The sequence below is a fragment of the Buteo buteo genome, chromosome 13 (assembly GCF_964188355.1).
Source record: "Buteo buteo chromosome 13, bButBut1.hap1.1, whole genome shotgun sequence".
NCBI classification, from domain to species: Eukaryota; Metazoa; Chordata; class Aves; order Accipitriformes; family Accipitridae; genus Buteo; species Buteo buteo.
The window spans coordinates 9,777,772-9,800,983 of NC_134183.1; the positions used below are offsets into that span (position 1 = coordinate 9,777,772).

General features: G+C 38.1%; 1 protein-coding gene across 2 annotated transcripts in view; it reads left to right on the forward strand.

Annotated features, from left to right (window-relative positions):
- MAP2K1 (mitogen-activated protein kinase kinase 1) overlaps positions 1-23,212 on the forward strand; it is a 42,192-nt gene that overhangs the window by 6,436 nt on the left and 12,544 nt on the right. For both annotated transcript variants that reach the window (XM_075044641.1, XM_075044642.1), the window contains exons 2-5: positions 12,724-12,934; positions 15,032-15,178; positions 18,390-18,467; positions 18,999-19,050. In XM_075044641.1, the coding sequence (XP_074900742.1) occupies positions 12,724-12,934; positions 15,032-15,178; positions 18,390-18,467; positions 18,999-19,050 (488 nt within the window). The remainder of the gene's footprint in view (positions 1-12,723; positions 12,935-15,031; positions 15,179-18,389; positions 18,468-18,998; positions 19,051-23,212) is intronic.

The window sequence follows — 23,212 nt, forward strand, 5'->3', positions numbered from 1 at the left end:
AGTTAATTCTAATGCTTGCTGGTTCACTTCTGCCTTTGGTGGGGGTGATTGTTTTTAAAACCAAAACGTCTCTGAGGAGGGGCAGCTGCTCTTTGGAATCCCTTTGACTTCAGGGAACTTTGTGTGTGTGTAGTGTTCTGGAAGATTAGGTCCTGGAATTTAATGACTGATCTGGCTGGATTGCAGTTGCATTGAATGTGTATGTGGAATTACTGCAACGTTGTAAATATTTTTAAGAAAAAAAAATGCAGAAACTTCTTTTTTTTTTTCATCTCCTACTAATGAAGGATTAACCAGGCTTATAAATACATGTGGTATGAGAGAACAAATTTTAGGCAGGCAATAATAAATGCTAGATAATTCCAAGAACACTGTGAGCCTTTTGTTATTCACTAAATCTTCCAAATTTAGATTAAACTATATTCATAGCATTCTCTTTAAATGTGTATGAGCCTGTGCATAGTCCTTCATTGAATTAGAAATAGCATTTTAATAATACCTAAGCTAATAAACATGTGATCTGTTGTAACAAAATAGGGGAAAGTAAGAGCCTGCATCGCCTTACTAACTTTTTGTATTATTACTGGATGCATGTACTGAAAAAAACTTACAGCTAAGTAAGCATACGCACCTAGTACAGAAATTAGTGAAAGTGGCAAATCAACCTGTGCTGTTCTTACTTGATGGGCAGCTTTTAGTTTACAATTATGGATGTAGGAAAGATTTTAAGATGCTTAACATTGAGGTAACAGTAAATACCAAGTCTGGTTATGTACTTACACTTAAATATAAGTATAATGACAGTAAGGGAGGCATTCTTTAGTTATTATGATGTTGTCTTTGTTCCAAAAGCATAAATCAATTTAGGAGAGTTAAATAAAAACTGGGTGTAAAAATAAATGTTGTGTTCCAGTGAGACGAAAGGTAAGGGAAGTGCAGGCTGTAAATATGGATCTAGCTGCTTTTCCTTTTCTGTCCCTTACAGCACCAATTCTGTAGATGGTTGCAAAGGTGTGATTTCACGATTAAGCACGTGCAAGATCCTGTTGCTTCTGAAGAAGTCCTCTCCTCTCCTTACTGTGCCATTGTCTTCCTTATGCTTATCTTCTTTTATCAAATCTTACAGTGAGTCAGATGTGGATGCTGATCTGACTGAGAATTTACCCACCAAAGAAGCCCAGATTAGTTTTCAGAGGGCTATCTTCTTGTGCTCACAGCAGCATTGATCTAGCCGCATGGTGAACTTAATCAGGGTAATAATCTGGTTGAAAATCTGCAGTATTTCTTAGTTAATTTTTGAATGGATCTGTTACCTGAATTGGTTATTTAGGAATGAATGGCTAGGGACCGAATGAGGCAGAGTCACCTCCTTTGGCAAGAGCCCAGGCTCTTGCAGGATTAAGTGACAGTGTACTCAGAGCCTGAGAGGTACTATTGAGATACATTGAAATTCAGTATTTACAACAATTTCTGAGTAGCACATCTTTTAATTGAATAGTTTCAGATCTCTGTCTCAAGAGGAACAGATTACCTCTGAGACCTTCCAGTGTTATCTAGTAGCCAAAGAAGGTTTAAAAAACCTCCAAAGGATTCAAAGGGACTAGGTAAACCCAATATGTAGTTATTTATTTGACATAACAGCAGTGCTACTGTTTTAATCTGGGCAAAGGGTCTTTGCTTGAGCACTAGCTTAAAAAAAAACCAAAACCAACCTAAAGCCAAAACCCCAACATGAAAATTGTGGGGAATTTACATGAGATGGGAAATACATTAGCCTGTTATTTGAGTGGGTATTGACTAAATATTTCAATGTATACAGGAGAAACATTCTGAAATGAACTGAGGAAGGAATTTTCTTTTATGTATGGTAAACCTAGATGTTCCCTTTAAATTATTAAGTTCTAAATTTTCCAGTAAAAAAGCTTCCCCCTGCCTCTTCTTGCCTGTTATCCTTTTTACAGCTGCATTTGTTCTCCCATCATTGCCCTGGGGATTGACTGAGCTTTATAAAGTGTACAGATTCCACTGCCAAAACACAAAAATGTCTCTTTGAGGAAGCAATGTTAGTTGGCAACATAGGTGTCTAGCTTGCTGAACTTCGGTGGAGCAGGTTCTTTCTTCCAAAGACTTTTTAATTATCTTTTTTTTAAAGGAAGCAATAGAGTGTTTTTTTCTGAAGACTTACTAATGTGTTGCTAGAAATTAGTAATTGGATTATTTCTGATTTGATATATGTTCAATATTACTTAGACAAAGTCTTGATTACACTTTGGAACAAATGTGCAAGGCTTTCTGCCAGTTAGTGCCCACAGGAATTGAACAACTGGGAAAGACTAATTCACTGCTCAGAATCTTTTGCAAGCATCTGTTGAGAAGCTGTTGTCATCCTGATTCTTGTCTGAACAAGAGGAGGGTGAATTCCAGCAGAACTTCTACCCACTGTGGTCTTTCACCTGAATTCAGTTGCCTCCCAGGCATCCAGCAGAAGGAAGTATATCAAGTAGTGTCCGTGACTGGGTGACACATGCAAAAGGAGTAAGAATGGAAACAGATTATTTTACTTTACAGCCTGAGAACTAGGACAGAGATATTCCAGCAGTGTGTGATTCTTAACAAGTATCTTCTAAAAATCTACTTACAGGTTTTTAAAACAAACTGTTGAAACTTCCTGGCAACTCTTCTTTCTTTCAGTGTTTTTTACAACTCAGCATTGTTCTATGTTTTTCTAGAACTTTTTTAGTGTGGTTGGGAAGATGAGTCAGCAAATTTAATGTAGCAAATACAACAAACACAGAATGCATTTTGGGGGGGAAATATTCTGTCTGGATATAGATATGTGTGTGTATTTATATGTGAATATTTTTATATGTGTTGGTACAGTCTATACATATATGAAGTAAAAATTACTGATTTCTTCCACTAAATGGCTATACTGGCAAATGTTCAGTGTTATGCAATGCATCCATTTGAAATATAGGCAAGGATCTAAGCCTACCATCCATGGCTTTCTCTGAATCCCAGTTACAGGATTTATTTGTATATTTGCATCTGTACATTCTGGCAATTTTCCTTACCGGTGCCTGATGTGTTAACTGCAGCTTTTGATGAAGTTTGTGCTTCTGTGCTCCTCGCTCAGCTCTTGCACGGAAGGCATCTCGATTCTAATGCTGGCTTTTTCATGGGCCTTGTAAACTGATACTGTAATTTCATCTTTTTTATTATTGTAGCATCTCTCAAAGGCTGTGTATCTACCACATAAGGGAGTTGTGAAGATACTGTTACCATACTATTGCACATATTATCTCTTGTTTTTATCATTAAATTTAACTCACAGTTCAGAGACACAAACCAATGGAAACCCGGGAATTCTGTTACATGTGTGTGTCGGCTGATGATCAGAATTTTATGACTTGTATTCATCCTCTGTGTTGTGTTTTAAATACCTGATAGTAAGTTTCTTATGGACAGAAAAAGGAAGTGTTAATTGCCCTATGGTTCTTTTGTTCTGATTGTGTGTATTGCTGGCTAGGAGAAATCAGTGGTAGGTGCACAGATATCTATGAAACGGAGATTGAGAACTTGGATTTCTGGTTCTGAAGATTCGGCTCTTGAATTTCTTTATTTGAGATGGCAAAGCTTATTTTGGGCAAACTTTGAATTCAATGCTACAGTAAGTCCTGAGGAAGTCTTTTAACGGGGGGGGGGGGGGGGGGGGGGGGGGGACGGGATGGACCCAAAACCACCAGTTGCATTGTTTAACCACAGAGTTAATATGTGAAAGGGATGCCTGAGCCTTGCTGGCAGCTACTGTTGCCACCCAGGATAAAGGGCTGTAACTGGGAACAGCTGCAAAAAAGTCTGGTAGGAAGAGGCACCCAGGGCATGAATCTGGTATCTGTCCACTTGTGCCACTGCTCCATCTGTGGCTTTATTCTCTTTGGTGAACTCTGTCTTCAATTCAAATATGTTATTTGGCACACTTCAGATTATTTAAGAAAAAATAGTCTGAAATGTTTAATGGGGTAGTTCTTAGGCTAAAGCAGAAGAGGGAGGAAGCTTAAAGCAAAGATTCTTACCCAACAGCTCAGCCTATAAAGAGTTTTTGAAGTTAAGTTGTCCCATTGTTTGCAGACTCAACAGGAGACTTGAAGTCATATTGCATATTTTCTTCTTTAAAATACATGCCTTTCAGCTTTAGAAAAATGAGAACATTGAATTAGTCTAGCAGGATACTTTTTTTGACAGAACGATACTTTTCTAATAGTTTTGTTTTACATACCTTTTACTAAGAAATAGATTTTAATCACATTGTCTGCCTCTTATTCTTACTGGGTGATTTTTTTTCTGGCAGTATTAAACCTCCGTATATGCCCTGCCATGTCTGTTGCATTGTGAAAGTGGCATGGTATTTTCAGATGTTAAAATTTATGCTAGAAATGAGCAGGTGTATTGGGCAATCATATATCCCACCTAATGGTAAGGGTAATTTATGAAGGACCTCTAATGTGTTGCAAGAACTGAAAATAAGCAGGAAGTGAAAACCAAGTGTATTTTTCCGAAACAAGACTCCTTTGCACTCATAGCGAGTTTGGATCTTTTTGAGTTGTTGTTTTAACTGCAAGTTTTATGAGGCTGCACTGGAGCTAGCCCAGACATAGACACCTGTGCAGTAAGCTATGAGACTACTGTAATTACTTTTATCTTCCATGTTACTTTGTGAACTGTTCTTTGTTAAAGGAAAAGTTAAATAAAAATTTGTCTTATTGCCTGGGTTTGGCACAGTCATGCAAAATAGTAGTCTGTCTTTTCAAAACCACAGAATGTCTTCATGTTCCTAATACTTTATTTCAGCTCCCTGATTGAGGTTGTTCATGGAAATTATGTAGTGAACTGCCTACTTTCTTCCCTAAATTGACTGTTGTGTAGGCTTGGGGAAAGCATTACTGTCACTGTTCTGGAAAACAACCCCCGAGCCTGTATCCTCATGTGACAGTAGATCTGAAAGTGAATGTACTTCTTTATGCTTTCACTCATACTAATTGTTCAGCTTGCAAAACTGATAGTAATAACTTTGAACAACTATTTGACAAATGACTGTTAAAGACTGTGTCAGGCTTTCTTTTTTCTTCCACCACATTTTTTTCTTGTCTCTCAAAAGTAGACTTCAGAGTTGAGTACAGCTTTAATGTAGCCTTTAGGGTTGAGTATATGATTAACTTATCACTAACGTGAATTAAAAAAAAATTCTCAAGGATTTTGAGTATTACTAGTATGAATTAAGAATAAGGATTTATTTTCTGTTTTTGTTATATTATCTACTAGCAGACTAAAGGCAGCACTTCTTTTCTCATTACTGGTTCAAAGAGAGCAAGTATGCTATAAAATGTTAATGCATCTCTTCCAGGAGTGCTTTCTTCAGTCCTGGGGTGGCTGCCCCCAAAAGCATGAACCGAGAAGTCTCTTCTTGCCTTCTGCCTGTCTTTGTGTACAGGGTGAGAGCAGTCTGCAGAATTTGTTATTCCTCCCTGCCCAACCTGCATGTAGGAAATGTAGGTTTGCTCGGTATCCCCATAACTCACCAATACATACCTATAGTGCCGACCTGTGTATGATATTGTATTGGTTTTATGTGGCAAGGTTTTGGTAGCGGGGGAGGTTACAGGGGTGGCTTCTGTAAGAAGCTGCTGGAAGCTTCCCCTGTGTTTGAGAGAGAGCGAGCCCATACCAGCCGCCTCTAAGACGGACCCGCCGCCAGCCAAGTCCAAGCCAATCAGTGATAGTGGTAATGCCTCTGTGATAACATTTTTAAGAAGGAAAAAAAAGTTGGGAGAGTGAGAAACAGCCGCGGGAGAGAGGAGTGAGAACATGTAAGAGAAACAAGCCTGCGGACACCAAGGTCAGTGAAGAAGGAGGGGGAGGAAATGCTCCAGGCGCCGGAGCGAAGATTCCCCTGCAGCCCGTGGTGAAGACCCTGGTGAGTCAGGCTGTCCCCCTGCAGTCCAGGGAGGTCCACGGTGGAGCAGATATCCACCTGCAGCCCGTGGAGGACCCCACGCTGGAGCAGGTGGGTTCCCGAAGGAGGCTGTGACCCCGTGGGAACCCCGCGCTGGAGCAGGTTCCTGGCAGGACCTGTGGATCTGCGGAGAGAGGAGCCCACGGAGCAGGTTTTCTGGCAGGACTTGTGACCCTGTGGGGGACCCGCGCTGGAGCAGTGTGCTCCTGAAGGACTGCACACCGTGGAAAGGACCCATGCTGGAGCAGTTCATGAAGAACTGCAGTCCGTGGGAATGGCCCACGTTGGAGACATTCGTGGAGGACTGTCTCCCGTGGGTAGGACCCCACGCTGGAGCGGGGGAAGAGTGTGATGAGCCCTCACCCTGAGGAGGTGAAGCAGCAGAAAATAACATGTGATGACCGTAAACCCCATCCCTGTCCCCCTTGTGCCGCTGGGGGGGCTTGGTGGAGAAATCTGGGAGTGAAGTTGTGCCCGGGAAGAAGGGAGGGGTGGTGGGAAGGTGTTCTGAGATTTCGTTTTATTTCTCATTACCTTACTCTGGCTGATTTGTAATAAATTGAGCTAATTTTCCCTAAGCTGAGTCTGTTTTGCCCGTGACGGTAATTAGTGAATGATCTCTCCTGTCCTTATCTCGACCCGCAAGCTTTTTGTTATATTTTTCTCTCCCCTGTCCAGCTGAGGATGGGGGAGTGATAGAACGGCTTTGGTGGGCACCTGACATCTAGCCAGGGTCAACCCATCACAGATATGCACATGTTTGCAGTGGTTATAAATCATGGGGGTTTTGATGCTTAAAGAAAGTTAGTCTGAAAAAAAAACTACAACCAAGCCTTAAGGGAACAGTATGATAGGCTCAAAAAGTGACCTGGTAACCTGGTGAAGTGATGGTATTTGTGACATATCTTGTCCATTCAGGAGTTTGTGGATAAGACCACATGCATCTCTGGGAAGCAGAGAACAGAACATTTAGTCCAGCAGTAACTAGAGGTGTTGCTGTGTGCTGACTTTCTTTTGTTGTTGTTTGACAGCTGGTATTCTTTTTTTTTTTTTTTTTTCCCCCCTAAGCATCCACTTTTAGCCATTGTCAGGAACGTGAGGTACTGGGATAGATGAGACAATTCTGAAGGTCTTAGATGAGCTTCCATACAGGTGAGGTGGCATTGAGTCTGAAAAGCTGCCAGTATCCCATGCTGTGATTCTCCTCAGAAAACCTTTCTTACTTCTGTGATATTCCACAAACTGGCTGCAGAGGGGGTGGATGTGGATTGCCACAGGATGTCAGATTGCACTTGTCTTCTGGCCTCTAAAATGGGGATTTTGGATTTTGCGAAGTCTATATTGACAGTAAGAGGTGAAGTTTCTCCGCACACATCGGAAGGTCATTGTTTTGTGGGGAGGTGGGGTGTGGCTGTGTGTATTTGGTAGGAGACCGCATTCTGATTCTACTTTTTTAAACTTTTGAGGTTGCAGAAGTGCCACGTGACTAGGGGAAGGACACTGCGTTGTCAGCATACTTCCTTGAGTACAAAAAGGAAGAAGTAATGTTGACTTAATAGGAAGGATCCTATCTGATCAAGTATGGGTGGAGATAATTCCCCATCTAGAGTACCTGGTATCTGGTGCTGCACTTGAAGGAGGGAAACAAACAAATGACTCCCCCAAAAACTTGCCCTGAGTGTATTTTTTTTTTTTCAACTTTCCGCTTAGTCTGGAAGAGAGAGAGCTTGTAATAATTGCATCTGAAGTCCAGTGGTTAAGACACTATACTTTCTACAGTGATATTGTCTGCTAGCTATACAGTATATTTATCCATTTCTGCTAGCTGAGTAAGAATATATTTATTGATAGTGTTCTGTGAAATTACACTGTTTCTTTAACGAATGGAGAAAACAGCACTGACCTCCCTGTGGCTTCATTCAGATGATCACATTACAAAAGCTGGATTCTTTCCCTAGTGCAGTATGTTTAGTATGTGCTTGGCTTTAAAACTGATAGCAGTAAATTAAATGATAACCTATTGCTTTAGAGTAGTGCTTGGAACAGTGAAGCACTGAGGTGATTTGATAATTTCCTGCTTTGACGGAACTCTGGCAAAGGCGTAGCGCTTTGACAGTGAAAAAACAACTCTAAGACTGCAGCAGGTAATGGTGATGAATTTTAATAGGAATCTTTGTCTCTGAATAAAAGTTTTATATAAGATTAAGTAACTACTAGTGCTCCTTCTGGAGGCAGGCATTAGCACACTAGCATGCTGCTACTTTTAGTTACCAGAGCTTCCTTAACATTTTCATGGTGTTCTAGTGATGAACTGACTTAAGTATTCCCTCTTCTGGATTTTGTATGTATTGGTTTAGTTTAATTTGTAAAACTTTATATGCAATGATTTACTTACCTGCCTGTTACTGTATGTGCTTTGCGCTGCAACTTGGCTGTGATGCTTTTGTATGGTAAGGGTCCAGATAACAGTCATAGCTACTGGTCAGGGGATAGTATTCTTATGGTAGTTTGAGTTCAAAACTGAAACTACCAGAGCCCTGCCTCCTAGAAATACTGAGAGTAGATTACCACCAGCAATTCTGGTGACAGAAATACTCTTTTAAATTTATCTATTTACTTTTTAAATTGATTAATATTTAGTGCTTCAAGCAAAGGACCAGAATGGAAAAAAAAAAATCAATTCTGTCCTGATGTCTGTCATTCAATTATCATAGAACTAACTGGAGATGTTACTTATAGTTACATTCTGAATAGTAGTTCTGACAATGCATTTATTGGGTTAATATCTTTCACAAAAATTCTTCAGATTAATTTACTTTACAGTTAGAGAATTGGTCCTGAAAAATTCAAGTGAGATCTGAGAACTTCATTGCTGTCATTGTCTTGCATGTCACTGCAAGTAATGAAAGTTTGATCGTTAGAGCTTAGAACATTTCTGGTGATTTTGTTGATGGCCACATGCTAGAGGGAGAAACCTGATGTGCTGAGATTTATGGGGCCAATACATTTCCATGTATGAGAGCCTTTGGAATCTTCTGACTAGTGTTTGAACAAGGACCCCAACAATAATTTATACTTTCAAGCAAGGAAATGCCTGTATTTTAAGTGAATGCCAAGTTTATTGAGATTGAAATGAGCAATGTAAAAAAAAAAAAAGTTTATACAGATGTACATTAGACTAACATAGATGTGATAAATGCTATCCTAGCAAGTTTTTTGTTACTAAAACATCAGTATGACAGAGTGTTTTGTTTCATCACACTAGCATTTTGTCTGCTCCAAGTCATCTGCTCAAACATCTCTGTGTTGTCTCCAAACCCAGAAAACTCCGTCTGCTTCAGAGAAAAACTGAATAGTTGTTTTCTTCAAAACAGAGCAAGAAAAGCCTTGTTGCATCCTGTTTCTGTGTCTCCAGTTTCTTTATTTTTCCAAATGAGCAGCCCTGCCTTCTTCAGTAATCCCTAAAATGACAGCAAGTTCCTTTCCAAAGCTTATAAATAAAGATAAAGGTCATTTGTTGCTGTGGTTTACTGGACCAGATTTTGCGAAGGAAAATGAAATTTCCTGTTAAGGACAAATTTTTTGGGAAGGAGAGTTTGGTTCCATTTTGGCATTAAGTCCATATGCAGACTTCAGAGAGAGCTAAAGGTGTTGCTTGCTGAGCTCCTCTGAAAATCTGGCGCTGTGTATCAAAAGAGCATTTAATATTGAAATACAGTGTTTAGGAGCTTGGTATGTTTGTATTTCAGAGATATTTAACTTAATTCAACAAAACTGTTGCTGTTATTTGGATGTTCCTTTAAATTCTGTTGTATAGTCTAAATTGTCTTGGCTTCTTTTGAAAGATAATATCCAGGTAGTGAATGCTGAGCTCTTGTCTCTGTAATCCTGACTTCTTTAAAGCAGTGATACAGAGTAATAGATCTGTCTCTGCAAAAGTCGCATCCAATAAAACTGCCTCATTAATTGAATATGCTTTGTAGGCCATATTTTCTGGGCAGTCATGATTTTGATATAAGCACAGGGTAAAAGCAGGTAAAAGGCACTATGAAGTTGTTCATTTTTAGTGACTGAATGTGAACTATGAAGTTGCTCTGCTTCTAATATAAAGAAATATTTGAAGGATACTATCTTGTTAAGTGGCCCCAAAAATATGAGGGATCTCTGTTCTCCATTTCTGCTAGTTGTGTAGGGTTTTAGAGAATAAAAAATAATCTGTACTTCCTAAAAATACCAATGTTTAAGATACTGCTCAATGAAAACCCACTGATTTTATGTATCTGTCAAGTGTGTGTAGAAAGTTTGCTGCTGTTCAAGCCTGCTACAAGAGCAAACGACCTGAGCAAGCAAGCAGCGCATTCCTGGCCTCGCAAGTCACCAACCAGAGCACTTTACCTCCTCACTGACTGCAGGCAGTCTGATGTGGGGAGTGTATCAGAGTGCCATACTGGCAGGGTTTGTTAGTGTAACTTCGTTGAAAACCATGAAGTCTGTCTTCTCACAACAGTAATCTTCTAGGGTAAAATATAGAGTTTGCATCCTGCATTCATTGTTCTGGAGTTTATTGTAGGAAAGTAAGGGGGGCTTAACTTTGCTCCTATTTTTATCTTGGGATCATAGTGTAAGAAGAGCTAGTTCAGCTGTGATCTAGAAGAGACACACTTTACTTTGAGTTCAGGCTGGGATGTTTGCTTTGTTGGGCCCATTTGACGGGGAAAAAAATAATTCGCTGATTAATCTGCTTTCTGTTTTGCATTTTAGAAGTTAGATTTCAAAAATGTCTCTTAATGGTTCATCTTTAAAACAGAGTATGTGAATCAGATTAACTTGAATGTTCCTATAAGTCATGCTTATCTACATAGGGAAATTTCTCATCATGGATACTCTAGGATATTTGTTGTAGGATTATATTCCAGTATGATTATACTGGTATAAAGCATGGTACAAGGACAGAAATAAGAGTATGTGCCTCTTTGTAGGATAGCCTGAAAATGAAGTATAGAGACAGTTATGGTAGTATAACCACCATACAATAAGTACATCAAAAATTACTGTGTAAGACTGTTCTGGTTTTGAGCAGCATTGCCAAATTGTATTTGCCCAGAGTGCGTGTTTTGTGAAACTTGCTCGCAAGTGTTGCCTGGTGATCTTATGCTTGGGCTGTTAAAATGTCAAAATAACAGACTGAACAGAACTCCCCTTTCCATCAAAGGTCTCATTCTATTTCCTCTATTTAGTTCTTCTAAGCATTATCACTTCCTAAGTTAGCTTAGCAATTGCATCCTGTCTAACATATTTAAATTGATAAATGAAGTAGGAGTGTGTTATCACTTAAACTTTCAGAGTGATTGTGTCGTAAGGAAGAGCTGTGAATATTTATATTATTATTATTTGCCTTAAGTAAACCTTACGTACGGTCAAACCAAGATTGTTACCCTGCCTGGAAGTGCAAGCTCTCTAATGAATGAGTTGAGGGTTTCATCCTATAATTCTCTTTCTATTGAGTCTGGGGCTTATTTGTCATTCCTTCTTGGAGAATCAACCTTGTATCTTCTCAACTGACCAGCACCTTACTGGGCATTCCGAGAATGTCTCTTGTACAGCATGTTTTGAAAGTGGACGTTTTATGAAGTGATGAATAGAAATAGTTTTCCTGATTATTGGTGAAATTTAATTTATTTTTTTTAATGGGAAGTGGTTTAGACTCCAAAGAAGTAGATTCTGTTCCTCAAGTTTTTCATCGTAGCAACACTGTATTCACTGGAACATTGCATTAAATTTAGCTAAGCAAAATAGATATTTGCTGTTAAGTATTTACTCTTGCAGCAGCTTATTGTTGCAGTTAGAAGCGGGAAATTTTAAATGAGTTTTTAAGTTGTCATATTACTGGAATAAGTGTTTTCATAGGATCTGAAGTTAAGCTATTAAAAAAGAATCTTCCTGGGAAACTGCACTTCTCTCTGTAGTCCCAAATTTAACTACTGTTTAGAGTTTTGTATTTCTATTTTGTATTGCTTAATGACGTTAAACCTAGGTTTCTAGTAGATGTGCCCTTAAACAAAAGAAAAAGTAAGCTTAAAACCTTTGGGCTGTTTTCTTTTCCTCAGTTAAACTTGGGGGGGGGGGGGGGGAGCGGGGAGGAGACTTCTGTGTTTCCAGTGGCCGTGTTTTTAATGCATGTTTGTTCGGCTGTGCTTGATAACTTTCTACTGATATCTAAATAAGAAGCTTCTGAATGGATTACTAGTTATAGTTATGTGAAAATCAGTAGATAAAACATTTAGACAAACTGTAGGAAATTACAACACAGTCCTTGAAAATGCGAAACTAAAAATAGCGTGGAGTGATATGCTGTGATTCATGAGATCTCTGATCATAAATGCTGAGTCATTAAGCCACGCCTGTAGGTAGTGAAACTTAGCATGCATGAATTTGGACAGAACCTCAAAGATGGGGAAACTGGGTATCATCTGTTTGTGTTTGTCATTGTTTGATCTGGAATAAAACAGTTTACTTAAATCAGAGTTCCGACAATATGTGTGTGTCTCATGGGGATGACTGTACAAGTCGGATCGTTCTAGATAATGTATATAGGTGCAAAAATGTAGAAGATTCAATCTCTGACATCAGTGCTCTCTATTGCTCTTCCTCTTGCAACTGGGTGAGCTCAAACAGCTTAATAATTGAGCTGTTCGTTCTCTGTTGTACAGGACAAATTTGGAAGCACTTCAGAAGAAGCTGGAAGAACTAGAGTTGGATGAACAGCAACGAAAGCGCCTTGAAGCTTTCCTTACCCAGAAACAAAAAGTTGGAGAGCTGAAGGATGATGACTTTGAGAAGATCAGTGAGCTGGGAGCAGGAAATGGTGGTGTGGTCTTCAAAGTATCTCACAAGCCTTCTGGTCTCATAATGGCAAGAAAGGTGAGTGCCTCAAAAATAGGAACTTAGGGATTTTTAATAAGGAGGTTGTCTCTGATAAAATGCAGTGATTTTATTTAGAGAAATAAGTGGTGTTGACACACACAAAAAATGACTATTTAATGCCAACTTTCAGAGCAGTTGATGTGTTTCAAAAAGTAGGAAAGGTTGCACTTGCTTATCCTAAACTTCCCAGTTTTCCAGAAATAGTGTCCCATGTGTTAGTAATGAAAGGGTAGGCATTCATACCCCTTTTTTCTCCCCTGCCCCCTCCCCTGCTTTTTGACGAATATGATCTTTTCAGTTGGGTATATATCTTTAAAAGAAAATGTGGTAGACTTACTCATGAGTAGAAGGCCTAAAAAGTTACTGAAACATATCAGTTAGGGAAAAGTGACCATATCCTGTATTCTGGGCCATAAGTTTAGAGGAATGGAAAAGATACCACCTGTCCTAAGATTTTCCTTCACAGCTGCAGACCAGAAAAGGGCATCTGGATGATACTGAAAATACTCAAAAAAACTGAGAATGAGGGAATGCATTGGAGTACAGTTACATCTCCTGTTTTATAGTTTCATCGTGGGGTGCAGGTGGCTTCTGTCCAAAAAGGTACTTGTCCTTCTGGTGAGAGTATTTTTCAGTGATTCAGCTTGATGCTTTACAACCAATAGCAGTTGTGACCTAGTTTGTAAAAGAACCGAGTGAGTTTTTTAACTGAAATAGCTTCATGTTTTAATTCTCATTTTGTTTATGTGAGGAGCTTTCACTATGTCCCAATATCCCTGGGAACCAAATACAGTAAGGGAAATGCATCTTGTTGATACTGCCTGATTATTTCTGTTTGGGTACCTCATGCCTCTTTCTTCCAGGAGCAAAGTTCCTTGCACAGGTGGCACTTGTTACAAGGCAGTGTGTCAGGGCATATGCTGTTGCACTGCAGTGGGTGAGATAGCAGGCTGGCTGCTGTGGTTCATGGGAAACATAACCTAGCCTTTGAGAAGTATAGAACACAGGTCACACTCAAATCCCAGATCCCATTGTTATACTACACTGAAAATTTCCATTTTTTAAATTGAGAAGTTGAAAGGCTTCAGGTATTTCTTTTTTTAAGAAGTGTACACTGTCATCTTCAGCAAAACTAAAGAAAAATGTGCATGTACTGATTTTAAGAATAAACAATGCTCAGTACACTTGACAGTTTGGGGAGAAGCAAAGAAAAATGCTCACTTCTGAGGTGTGGGAATTATGAAATATACATACAAATCACTGAGGTTTTCCTGAACTAAATCAATTTAATGGATTTTCTTTTTCCACCTACTGTGGGTTTAACAGAAATTTTGTCCCAATTCATTAATATTTGATGCAACCAAGATCTTAGCTGAACTGCAATTTTTTCCTCTCATATATTCACTAAAATCTCATTTCCATAACGTCTCTTAATCTTCCCTTTCACAAAAGAGATACACTTCTTGTATTGTATGAGATAAACAGTCTAGTGGAAAAAATATTTTATGTAATCTTGCCTTTAGATTTAGATTCAGTTTGGGGAGTTTTGAATGAGCTGAACCTCAAATTACTTCCACTAATGCTTCACAAACACCTGTGCAGATATTTTTCAGTAGCTGCTTCTGAGTCAGTATGCCTTTGACACATTTCCTTAAGACATTTGCTCATGGCTTTTCTTTGACATAAAGAGCTTCAGTTTCTGAACTATCCATAAAAACCAGATAAGTGAAGAAAATGTGTTGGAACAAAAAGTTTCTGATAGAGAAGTATTTTGTGAAAAGAAGAGATGGAAATCCCACCTTTTCATGGGTGTTGATGTTTCAGCTTTCTCATGCTGTATTGTAGTATTTTCCCTTTGCCACTAAGAAAATAAGGATGGATTATTTTACAGTTAAGTCAGAATAATTCTGGTTGGAAGGGGCCTCAGGAGGTCATGTAGTCCAAACTCCTGCTCAAAGCGGTCTCAGGTATGAGATCAGAGCAGGCTGCTCGGGGCCTTATCCAGCTAGGTATTGAAAACCTCTCTGAACAACCTGTTCCTTCTGAATGGCACTTTGCAACTAAGAAAATAATAGAGAGTGGATTATTTTACAGTTAATTCATCTAGAGATCAAGCCGGCTATTCGAAACCAGATCATTCGTGAGCTGCAAGTTCTACACGAGTGCAACTCTCCATACATAGTGGGCTTTTATGGAGCTTTTTACAGTGATGGAGAAATCAGCATTTGCATGGAACATATGGTAAGTACATATAAATTTGTCTTAGCTTGAAGTTGTTAACAGACCATTAATGCAAAACCTAAGTCAACAGGACTTAGGTTAACAAAGTAGACCTTTCTGCATGAATAAAGAATCAAATACTGTGTTTCAGATTTACTCTGCAAATCTGAAGTTGGGATGGGTATGATCTGTTTTATCCCCTTCTCCAGTATCTGCTCTTCTATAGAAGTCGAAACTGTACACATGTAGCCTCCCAATTGTTTCTCCTTTATCTGTGGTCCTCTTTGTTTTTTTTTTAATTTAAAAAATATTTATCCAATTCTGTTACTTAGATACTTGTTCTGATTTGGGTTTAGTTTTGTTTTTATCCAGAATTGACCACATCACTCTGACGCTACAGCTGTGTAGTCCTTAGTAGCTATGATAATGAAAATCTAGTTTATTCTTATTAGATGAATCTGTATCTTGTCTCCTTTTTTCAAATTTTACAGAAAATGCAAACATAAAGAATAGTGCATAGGAAGTGAACAAGCCCAGAAGGATCTTACACAACTTTTTTAATGCCAAAAATGTTAACTGTGTTTCATTTTAATAGAAAAAGTACACATTCTTCTCAATATCTGTTTGCCTTTCTCTAACCGTATGGAGCCAAACACTAAACGTAAATTTTCTGTAATTAGAGGTCACTCAAATTTTTTGCCTCACTTGCTTAGTAGAGGATGTTTTTAACAACATGGAATACAATAAATCTGAAGACCTTTTTATTTTTTTTCCCCTGAAAAAAATGTTTGTTTGGAGAGAAACATTTTTTCTGGGAAGTACATGTGATTGTTTTAATGCTTCTCTGGTCTTCTATTACAGAAATTTTTAGAAGAAATCGATGGTTGCCTAGGAACAAGTGATCATGATCCCATTTTTAAGCATGTGCTAGCCAAATAGAAGGTGTGCATACCCCAAAAAACAAATGACTGTTGGTAATTATAAAGAAGTTAGTCTCTCAAAATTGAAAAGAATAATGAAAAATAGGAAAATAGACGTTAAAAATGACTGGGCATTGTTTCAGAATACCTTATTAAATGTTACAAACGTGCACATCTGCAATTGCTAAAAGAGCGTGTATGGTAACTCATGCCAAAAGAGAGGTGGTGGTGGTGTATAATTACATGTAGAAATAAAAGGCCTAAAGAATCTCTATTTATTTGTCAATGAGAAAATTAACAGGGACAATCAGGGTTTCTAAGTTCTTAAGCAGGGAACAATATATCTGACAGTAGACATCTCTTCAGTTTAAGAGAAGGCAGTATGAAATCTGGTGTTTAAGTGCTGAATCTGGTCTAAGACTGGATACAAGATTTTGCAAATAGAAAAATTGATCAGTAAGATATGAAATAGAGAAGGTAGATTATTTAAATTGTAGTCTTAATTATGCCATTAAGCTGTTGTCTTAATGTGGATCATTAGGTGGAAGTTTTTGGTCTCCTTTTGGATAAAAGATTAGATGAGAATATCCATTGTCTTTTTTGTACATATCTTTCTTTCAATTACTGCCAGTCAAGTCTTATTTTTAGCAGTGAGCTATGAAACATAAGTATGAATTCGAATAAAAAGTTGGAGGTGGAAAAGGCATGGAACTTGAAGATTTGAGTGTTTGATATTTTTAGGTACATAAATTCAGGTACATAAATTCAAAATCAATGCATAACTTTGTTTAGCAGCAGGTATTTAACAGGCAAAAGGATTGGAGTCTGCTCCTGAAAGACACTGAAGGTTGCAGTGAACACTAGGCTGTTGAATTGTATTCAGCCTATTCCAGGATTTGAGCTAGTCCTCGGGGCGGGGGGGAATGTTTTTTGTGTTTGGTTTTTTTTTTTTTCTGTGTGAAATCTTTGTTAATATACCAGTGTCTCAGCAGAGACAGCTGTCCAGAAATGCAGGCTGGTTATACAAGAGATTTATATAGACATTTTTTTTCTGTTGGTGTATTTTTAATCAAGTGTGGTGTATGTGGGTGTGTTTTACAAAAATACATGATCGAATAAGTATTTATATACTTTCCTTCTCTTAAGAGTTTTAGATTTTAGTCCTCAAATAATAAAACCTTGCTTTCCAGCTTTTCTCTTTACATGCACGAAAACTTTAAAAGGATAGTTTAAGGCAGAAGGCAATTACTTTCTCAAGTTGGATTTTTGTCTTGAGTACTGGGAGATATCAGATGCTGATCCGGACAACAGGATGTTTGTCTTCTAATTTGAGAATTAACTTTCTAATTCCTTCTTTGTTTGTATAGTCTCTATTCTAGAGAATCTGGAACTTATGCATAAGTGCATTGTTGAATCAGTTGCTAAAAATAAATATTTTTTTTTTACAGTTTTCCTTCTCAAAAGCTCTTGGCAACAGTAGAATACATTTGACTTTGCTGGGGGTGTGTGTGTGCGTGCATTCAATTTATTTAACCCAATAAGATTAGCAAGGCTCTTACTTACCATGAAAGTTTAAAAAGATTTCTTCCTATTTTGGTTCTTTGAGAGCTGTGCCAAATCAACCCTCCATCCTTGGAAGTTGATGAAGTCACCCTGGATATACAGATGTAACAGAGGCCAACTTTCTCTGTGTAGGATCTCATCTGGGAGATGAGGGGAACAGGGATCTGGGTTTAGTTATGATCACGGGGTGCCACTAGCAGCACACATTATGTTCAGGAAGAGAACTCTGTCTTTTCCAATGTGATAAATTTTCATCCCCATAATCAGGATCATAAAATCTTCTATGCTGCTTCACTCTTCCTCTTCCTGTCTTTGGAGGGGGAGAGTGTATCATAGGATGGCTGTGACAATAAAAAAAATAATGCATGTTACTGCATTGGACTGAAAGTTACAGAAATCTGTAGAACTCCTAATGCTTGGTTGATAGTTGTTTGTGGATAGTACTTCCTTAACAAGATCAAAACCATGAAAATGCTAGTATGGAAGATCATTGTGTGAAGTGTTTATTTGAGTGGATGTTGTTACTGGCCAAATGTTTCTTTAAAATAATCATAAAACTGACTAATTCCTACTGAGGAGTGATTCTTTTATTATTTTTTTTTCAGGTATGCACCATAACAATGTTAACTCAAACATGAAAGGCAATGCTTTTTTTCTCCTCACCAAATTTAGGCTTCAGACTACAGTCCTGTTTAAAATGTTTTAGAGTAATTTGATTAAAGCTTGACTAATCAAACATTTCTTATTAGGATGGTGGCTCCTTGGATCAAGTACTGAAAAAGGCTGGAAGAATTCCAGAGCAGATACTGGGCAAAGTTAGCATTGCGGTAAGTGTTCATAGCTCTCAAAGGCTGGAAGTGGGTACATTTGTGTCTTGGTGCAGTAATACCAGATCCAGGAAGCTGCCATTTCAGGACTGAAGGATGTGGGAGAGAAATAGTACCAGATTTTTAATGTGTTGCTTTCTTTTAAAAAGCAGTCTTTGTACCTGTCATTATTTGGTAGCTCAGGACATTGGAATGAGTAGCACGTTCTATTGTGTTTGCTGTGATTTTTCTGCTTTTGTATCAGCTGATGCTTCTGGATAAGAACAGAATTAACACTTCATTAAAAAATTTTGAACTTTACCTTTTCATATCTACTGTGCAACAAGCTCTGTATGCAAAACTTCCAGTAAGGGGTTGGCTGACTTTTTCTAGTCTGAGCTGGAGGTACAAATTAAAATAAAATATTGATTTACAGCGATTACATTTGGGGATTTCAGTTCTGTTGCATTCAGCTGGAAGTCTTGTACAGACAAAGCATGCAATTATCTCTTCTGTTTCATAAATTAAAAATTTATTTTTATTTGTCTTTAGGTAATAAAAGGACTCACATATCTGAGGGAAAAGCATAAAATAATGCACAGAGGTGAGAATTTTACATTGTAACTCTTCTTGAATATAGTTTTTATTCAGGTTATAATATGTACTTTGTGCTTTTTCTATGATTGACTCTTTATGGTTCAATATGACTGATTCAGAGGGGTTTTCTTGGGTAGTGTAAGGCCACTTTTTTTTTTTTACATCCAAATCTCTTACTATGACTCGTGTATCTTCAACTTCTGCTATCTTACTGCAGTTTATCTGGGTTTATAATCCATGCTTAAATGCGGGTATACTTGTATTATATGTGCACACAGAATGTGTTTGAAACTGACTGCTGCCAGAGTGACTTGGCTGGTTTGGAGTATGTGCTAGAGCTGGGAATCTAACTTGAGACCAGAAGTACTCCCTTTGCAGTGAAGATAGGAATATGTTGAAGGACCTGAGTGATTTAATATCTATTTCCTTTCAATACCAAATAAGTCTTCCTGCATTTTCTGGGAAGAGAAGAACTCTTTTTCAGCACAAAAAAATACATGATTAACTTCTAGGTAAGCACAGACAGGTACAGAAGCAGAGGCTGCAGTCTCAGATAATGCTATGCATTGAAGAAGCTTTCAAACATTTCTACCTGCAGCAGTGGCACTTGGGCCAAGTTAACTATTGCCTAGTGTTGCTGCAGTGAAGATACACGCTGTCTAGTATAGTTGTGGGTAGTACCTTTCTTAGAAATGTCAGCACTTGAAATGAGACAAGTATGGAGGTAAGCTCTTCATGTGGTTTCCATTCCTGTACTCAGAGAGAATGAGGAAGGAGAAGACAGTTAAGATACCTATGAGTGGGGTTTTGTAATGGCATAATTAACTCTATGAAGAGAACTATATTGAAAAGCATTGTCCCACTGTATCTATTTCTTCATCGCAACTGCTAGTCTTTTGATAGTAACAGATCTATTAAGTGTAACAACAAAATCTTTGGAGAGATTCACAATTAAAACCTGTGACCTAAAATTAATTTGACGGTTCAGCGCTCATTATTGCCATTAAAACTTTTAAAGGAAAGTCACTATTTCTACCAGCCTTACATTCACATGCTATTTATAGACATCTATCATGCCGAATTGCATCTTTTTTTATACTTGAATGATTTTAAAACCATGGTGAAGCTATGTAAAATGAGATTGTTGTTCCTACGTTCCTAGGGTCTTTAGTTACTTTCCTGTAAAATAAATGCACTGCCTTGTTTTCGGCTTATAGTTGCCCTTTTTAAAATCCAGCTCTTTCATTAATCTGTTGCATGTTCCACTAAACAAAAATTACACTTGATATGGTAAAATAATAAATTCCATTATTCCTTACATGAGTGTAAATTGAAGACTGGAGATGGAGCATTTTGTGGTTTTGTTTGAATGGCACTATTCATTGCAGTGATCATGCAGTATGTATAAACCATGCCAGCTGTTCAGTGAGTTTTGTAGTGTGTGAGATCAATCTTCAGATTATAAAAACATCTTCATCAGACATTAATATGTGTCTGAATTTACGTTTGTTGGCCAGACTGAAAAGAGTAATCAGCAATCCTAGTTCATACAATCTGTTGTAGGATCACCTTACACATGAAGTAGACTGTGTTTATTACATGTTTTTGTTTTGTGGAGTTTTTGTGGTGTTTTTTGTTTGTTTGGTGGTGATTTTTTGTGGTTTTGTGTTTTGGTGGTTTTTGTGTTGTTGGGTTTTTTGTTTGTTTTAAACAATCAAATACAGCTCTCTTCTGGAGAAAGGAGGCTGGAGGTAGACTCAGTAAAGATTTCTGATGGTAGTTGCAAAGTTTTTTGTCTCTTTTCAGGGCATAAGGGAGACTCCTGGGAGAGAGATCATCTTATTTTAGGTCATACTGGAAGAGTGACTCTTGTAATTCTCAATTCAGCCACAGTGGTGGTTTGTTACCATGTTGGTTACTTGGTTGGTTGTTTTTTTTTTTTTTAAGTTGTTCTTGCTCTGCTGGCTGCTGAGACAGCAATTTTTTGTTGTTGTTTTGCAATCTGTAAATCTGATAAATCCAAAGTAAAGCCCTTCAGATCTTGTTTAAGTGCAGCTTAACCTCACAGCATTGGCTACCTCAGAGATTACACTTTAAGTGCATGGACCAACAACAGTTCATCTTCTACGTTGCTTTCAGTGTTACTGGATTGAATATGCCCTGCAGTGTAAAATTCCATGTACAAATTGTGATTTTTATTTTTTCAGCTCAGTTTTCATACTGTGTCTTCTGACAACATCAGGAATACATGACCTGGTATAATTTTTTGCAGAAACTCCCATTGAAATATGTGATATCTGATAAAGTAGGAGCTAAAATAACATTTTGGAAGTTGATTATGGCTAGTGCTAGCAGCTAAAAGGAAAACCAGTCAGAACAATGTTTCCATCCTTTGATGTGTGGAGCCAAACTTGCTCATCCCTTGACATGTGGAGCCAAATTTGCTGGCTCTTGTCTTTGATACTGTCTCCCAGTCTGTCTGTGTTACAGGCTGCTCTTTGTGCATTATTTGTAGACCCCTGTATGTAAGTTGGACGTCGTGTGTAATCTGGCACAGTAGACTGAGCCGTTAGAGCTTATCTTCCTTGTGGAGGGCCCTCGTTAGCTTCCTCCATGTCAGACTTATGAGCAAGATGCTGTCCTGCAGTGTGAAGTTCTCTTCTGGAGGTTGACCGATGCTCAATTGTATACTGGCTGTACTGTTGTGTGGTACTCCATGATTAAGGAGGGACTGGCATGTGGAAAAAATGTAATATGTGTAAAGTATGTAGGCTGAAATGGTGTCAGTAGGGTTTAGTGTTGTCAGAACGTGCTTAGATAATGCATGTCTGAATGTTAAATGTGGCTTCAAAATCTAAGAATACCATTGTAAATGTACTGACTTCTCTGCTATTTGATATATTAGATGCTTTGCGTTTTTGTAATTACAGAAGAAAACTCTGCTTACATCATAATTTTACTTTCTTAGGCTTTTTTAATTTCTTAGGTGCCAAGAACTTCTTGGATTCATATGGCCCTGGGTTAAGGGTGTAGTATAAGAATGGCAATATGTTATACTAGGAAACCCCTTGTAGCGCAGGTGAAGCTTTTTCTGGCAAAGTTATGCTTCTCCAGACTGCCTCTTTGTTGAATCCTGCCTGAAATAAATAGTACTAGTAAAAGCACATTTCTCCTGGTATAACTGGGTCAGCATTATTTTGGTGATACAGCTGTAATAATTGGAGATTTTTGTGGTTTACTTTCTCTAGCCCCTAGAGTTTGCCCTCAGTGATTATCTAGCACTGCACTGATATAGTGTGACCAACATCTAACATGTGCTGTTTGTTCTCATTCATTCTGTCCCTGGGGAAAAATGTGTGCAATTGTGGGCTTGGTTTAATAAGTTTTTTGGTTTTGTGTTGTGGTGAGAGTGGGAGACTTAAAAATGAATAGATGTCCTCACTAAACATGAGACCATAGCAACATAAGGCCAAAAAATTTGCTCTTAAATCTAAAGAGAGCAAAGCTGGTGATAACTCATTTTCAGGGAGGAATTTATTCCATTACTATGTTTTATTACTTGTGTGTGACACGGCAACATCAGCAAGTTTGTAATACTGACGTGGCGATTGAGATTACCAGGAAAAGTAGATGGATGTTTCTATAAAACATCATCTAACAGTAAGATGCAAAATGTGAGCTTATGTATTTTTATTTAAAAAAGGAACTGTTTCATGTCAAAACAGCTGTATTGCCAACCCAACAAATAAACACACCATTCTCAGTATTTTTTGGTTGGGGATTTTTTTTTTGATGCAATGTAATGCTACAAAATAAGACTTGCAGGGCAGGGGGGAGGAATCTGTGTATGGGATCCCTCCTTTGCAACTCACAGGCATCCAGCTTGTTCTTTGGTTTCTTGACTAGTCTTGCCCATTAATGTAGATTTTATATAAATCAAGTGTTCATGTTACTGGTTTTGTTGCACTGTATATAAAACTGGGGAAGAAAAATCAGTTTAAATCAAGTTGCCAGGAGCTTTAGGTAATGCTTTATTTGTCTAGCTTTTACTATTCTAATGAAGTGTTCAATAGACTAAGTGCACACAGAGCAGTTTAAGACCACCTATTTTTCTTGGGCTATGCAACCTCATCAAAGTACTATTACTAAGGTAAGAGATGGAGTATTCT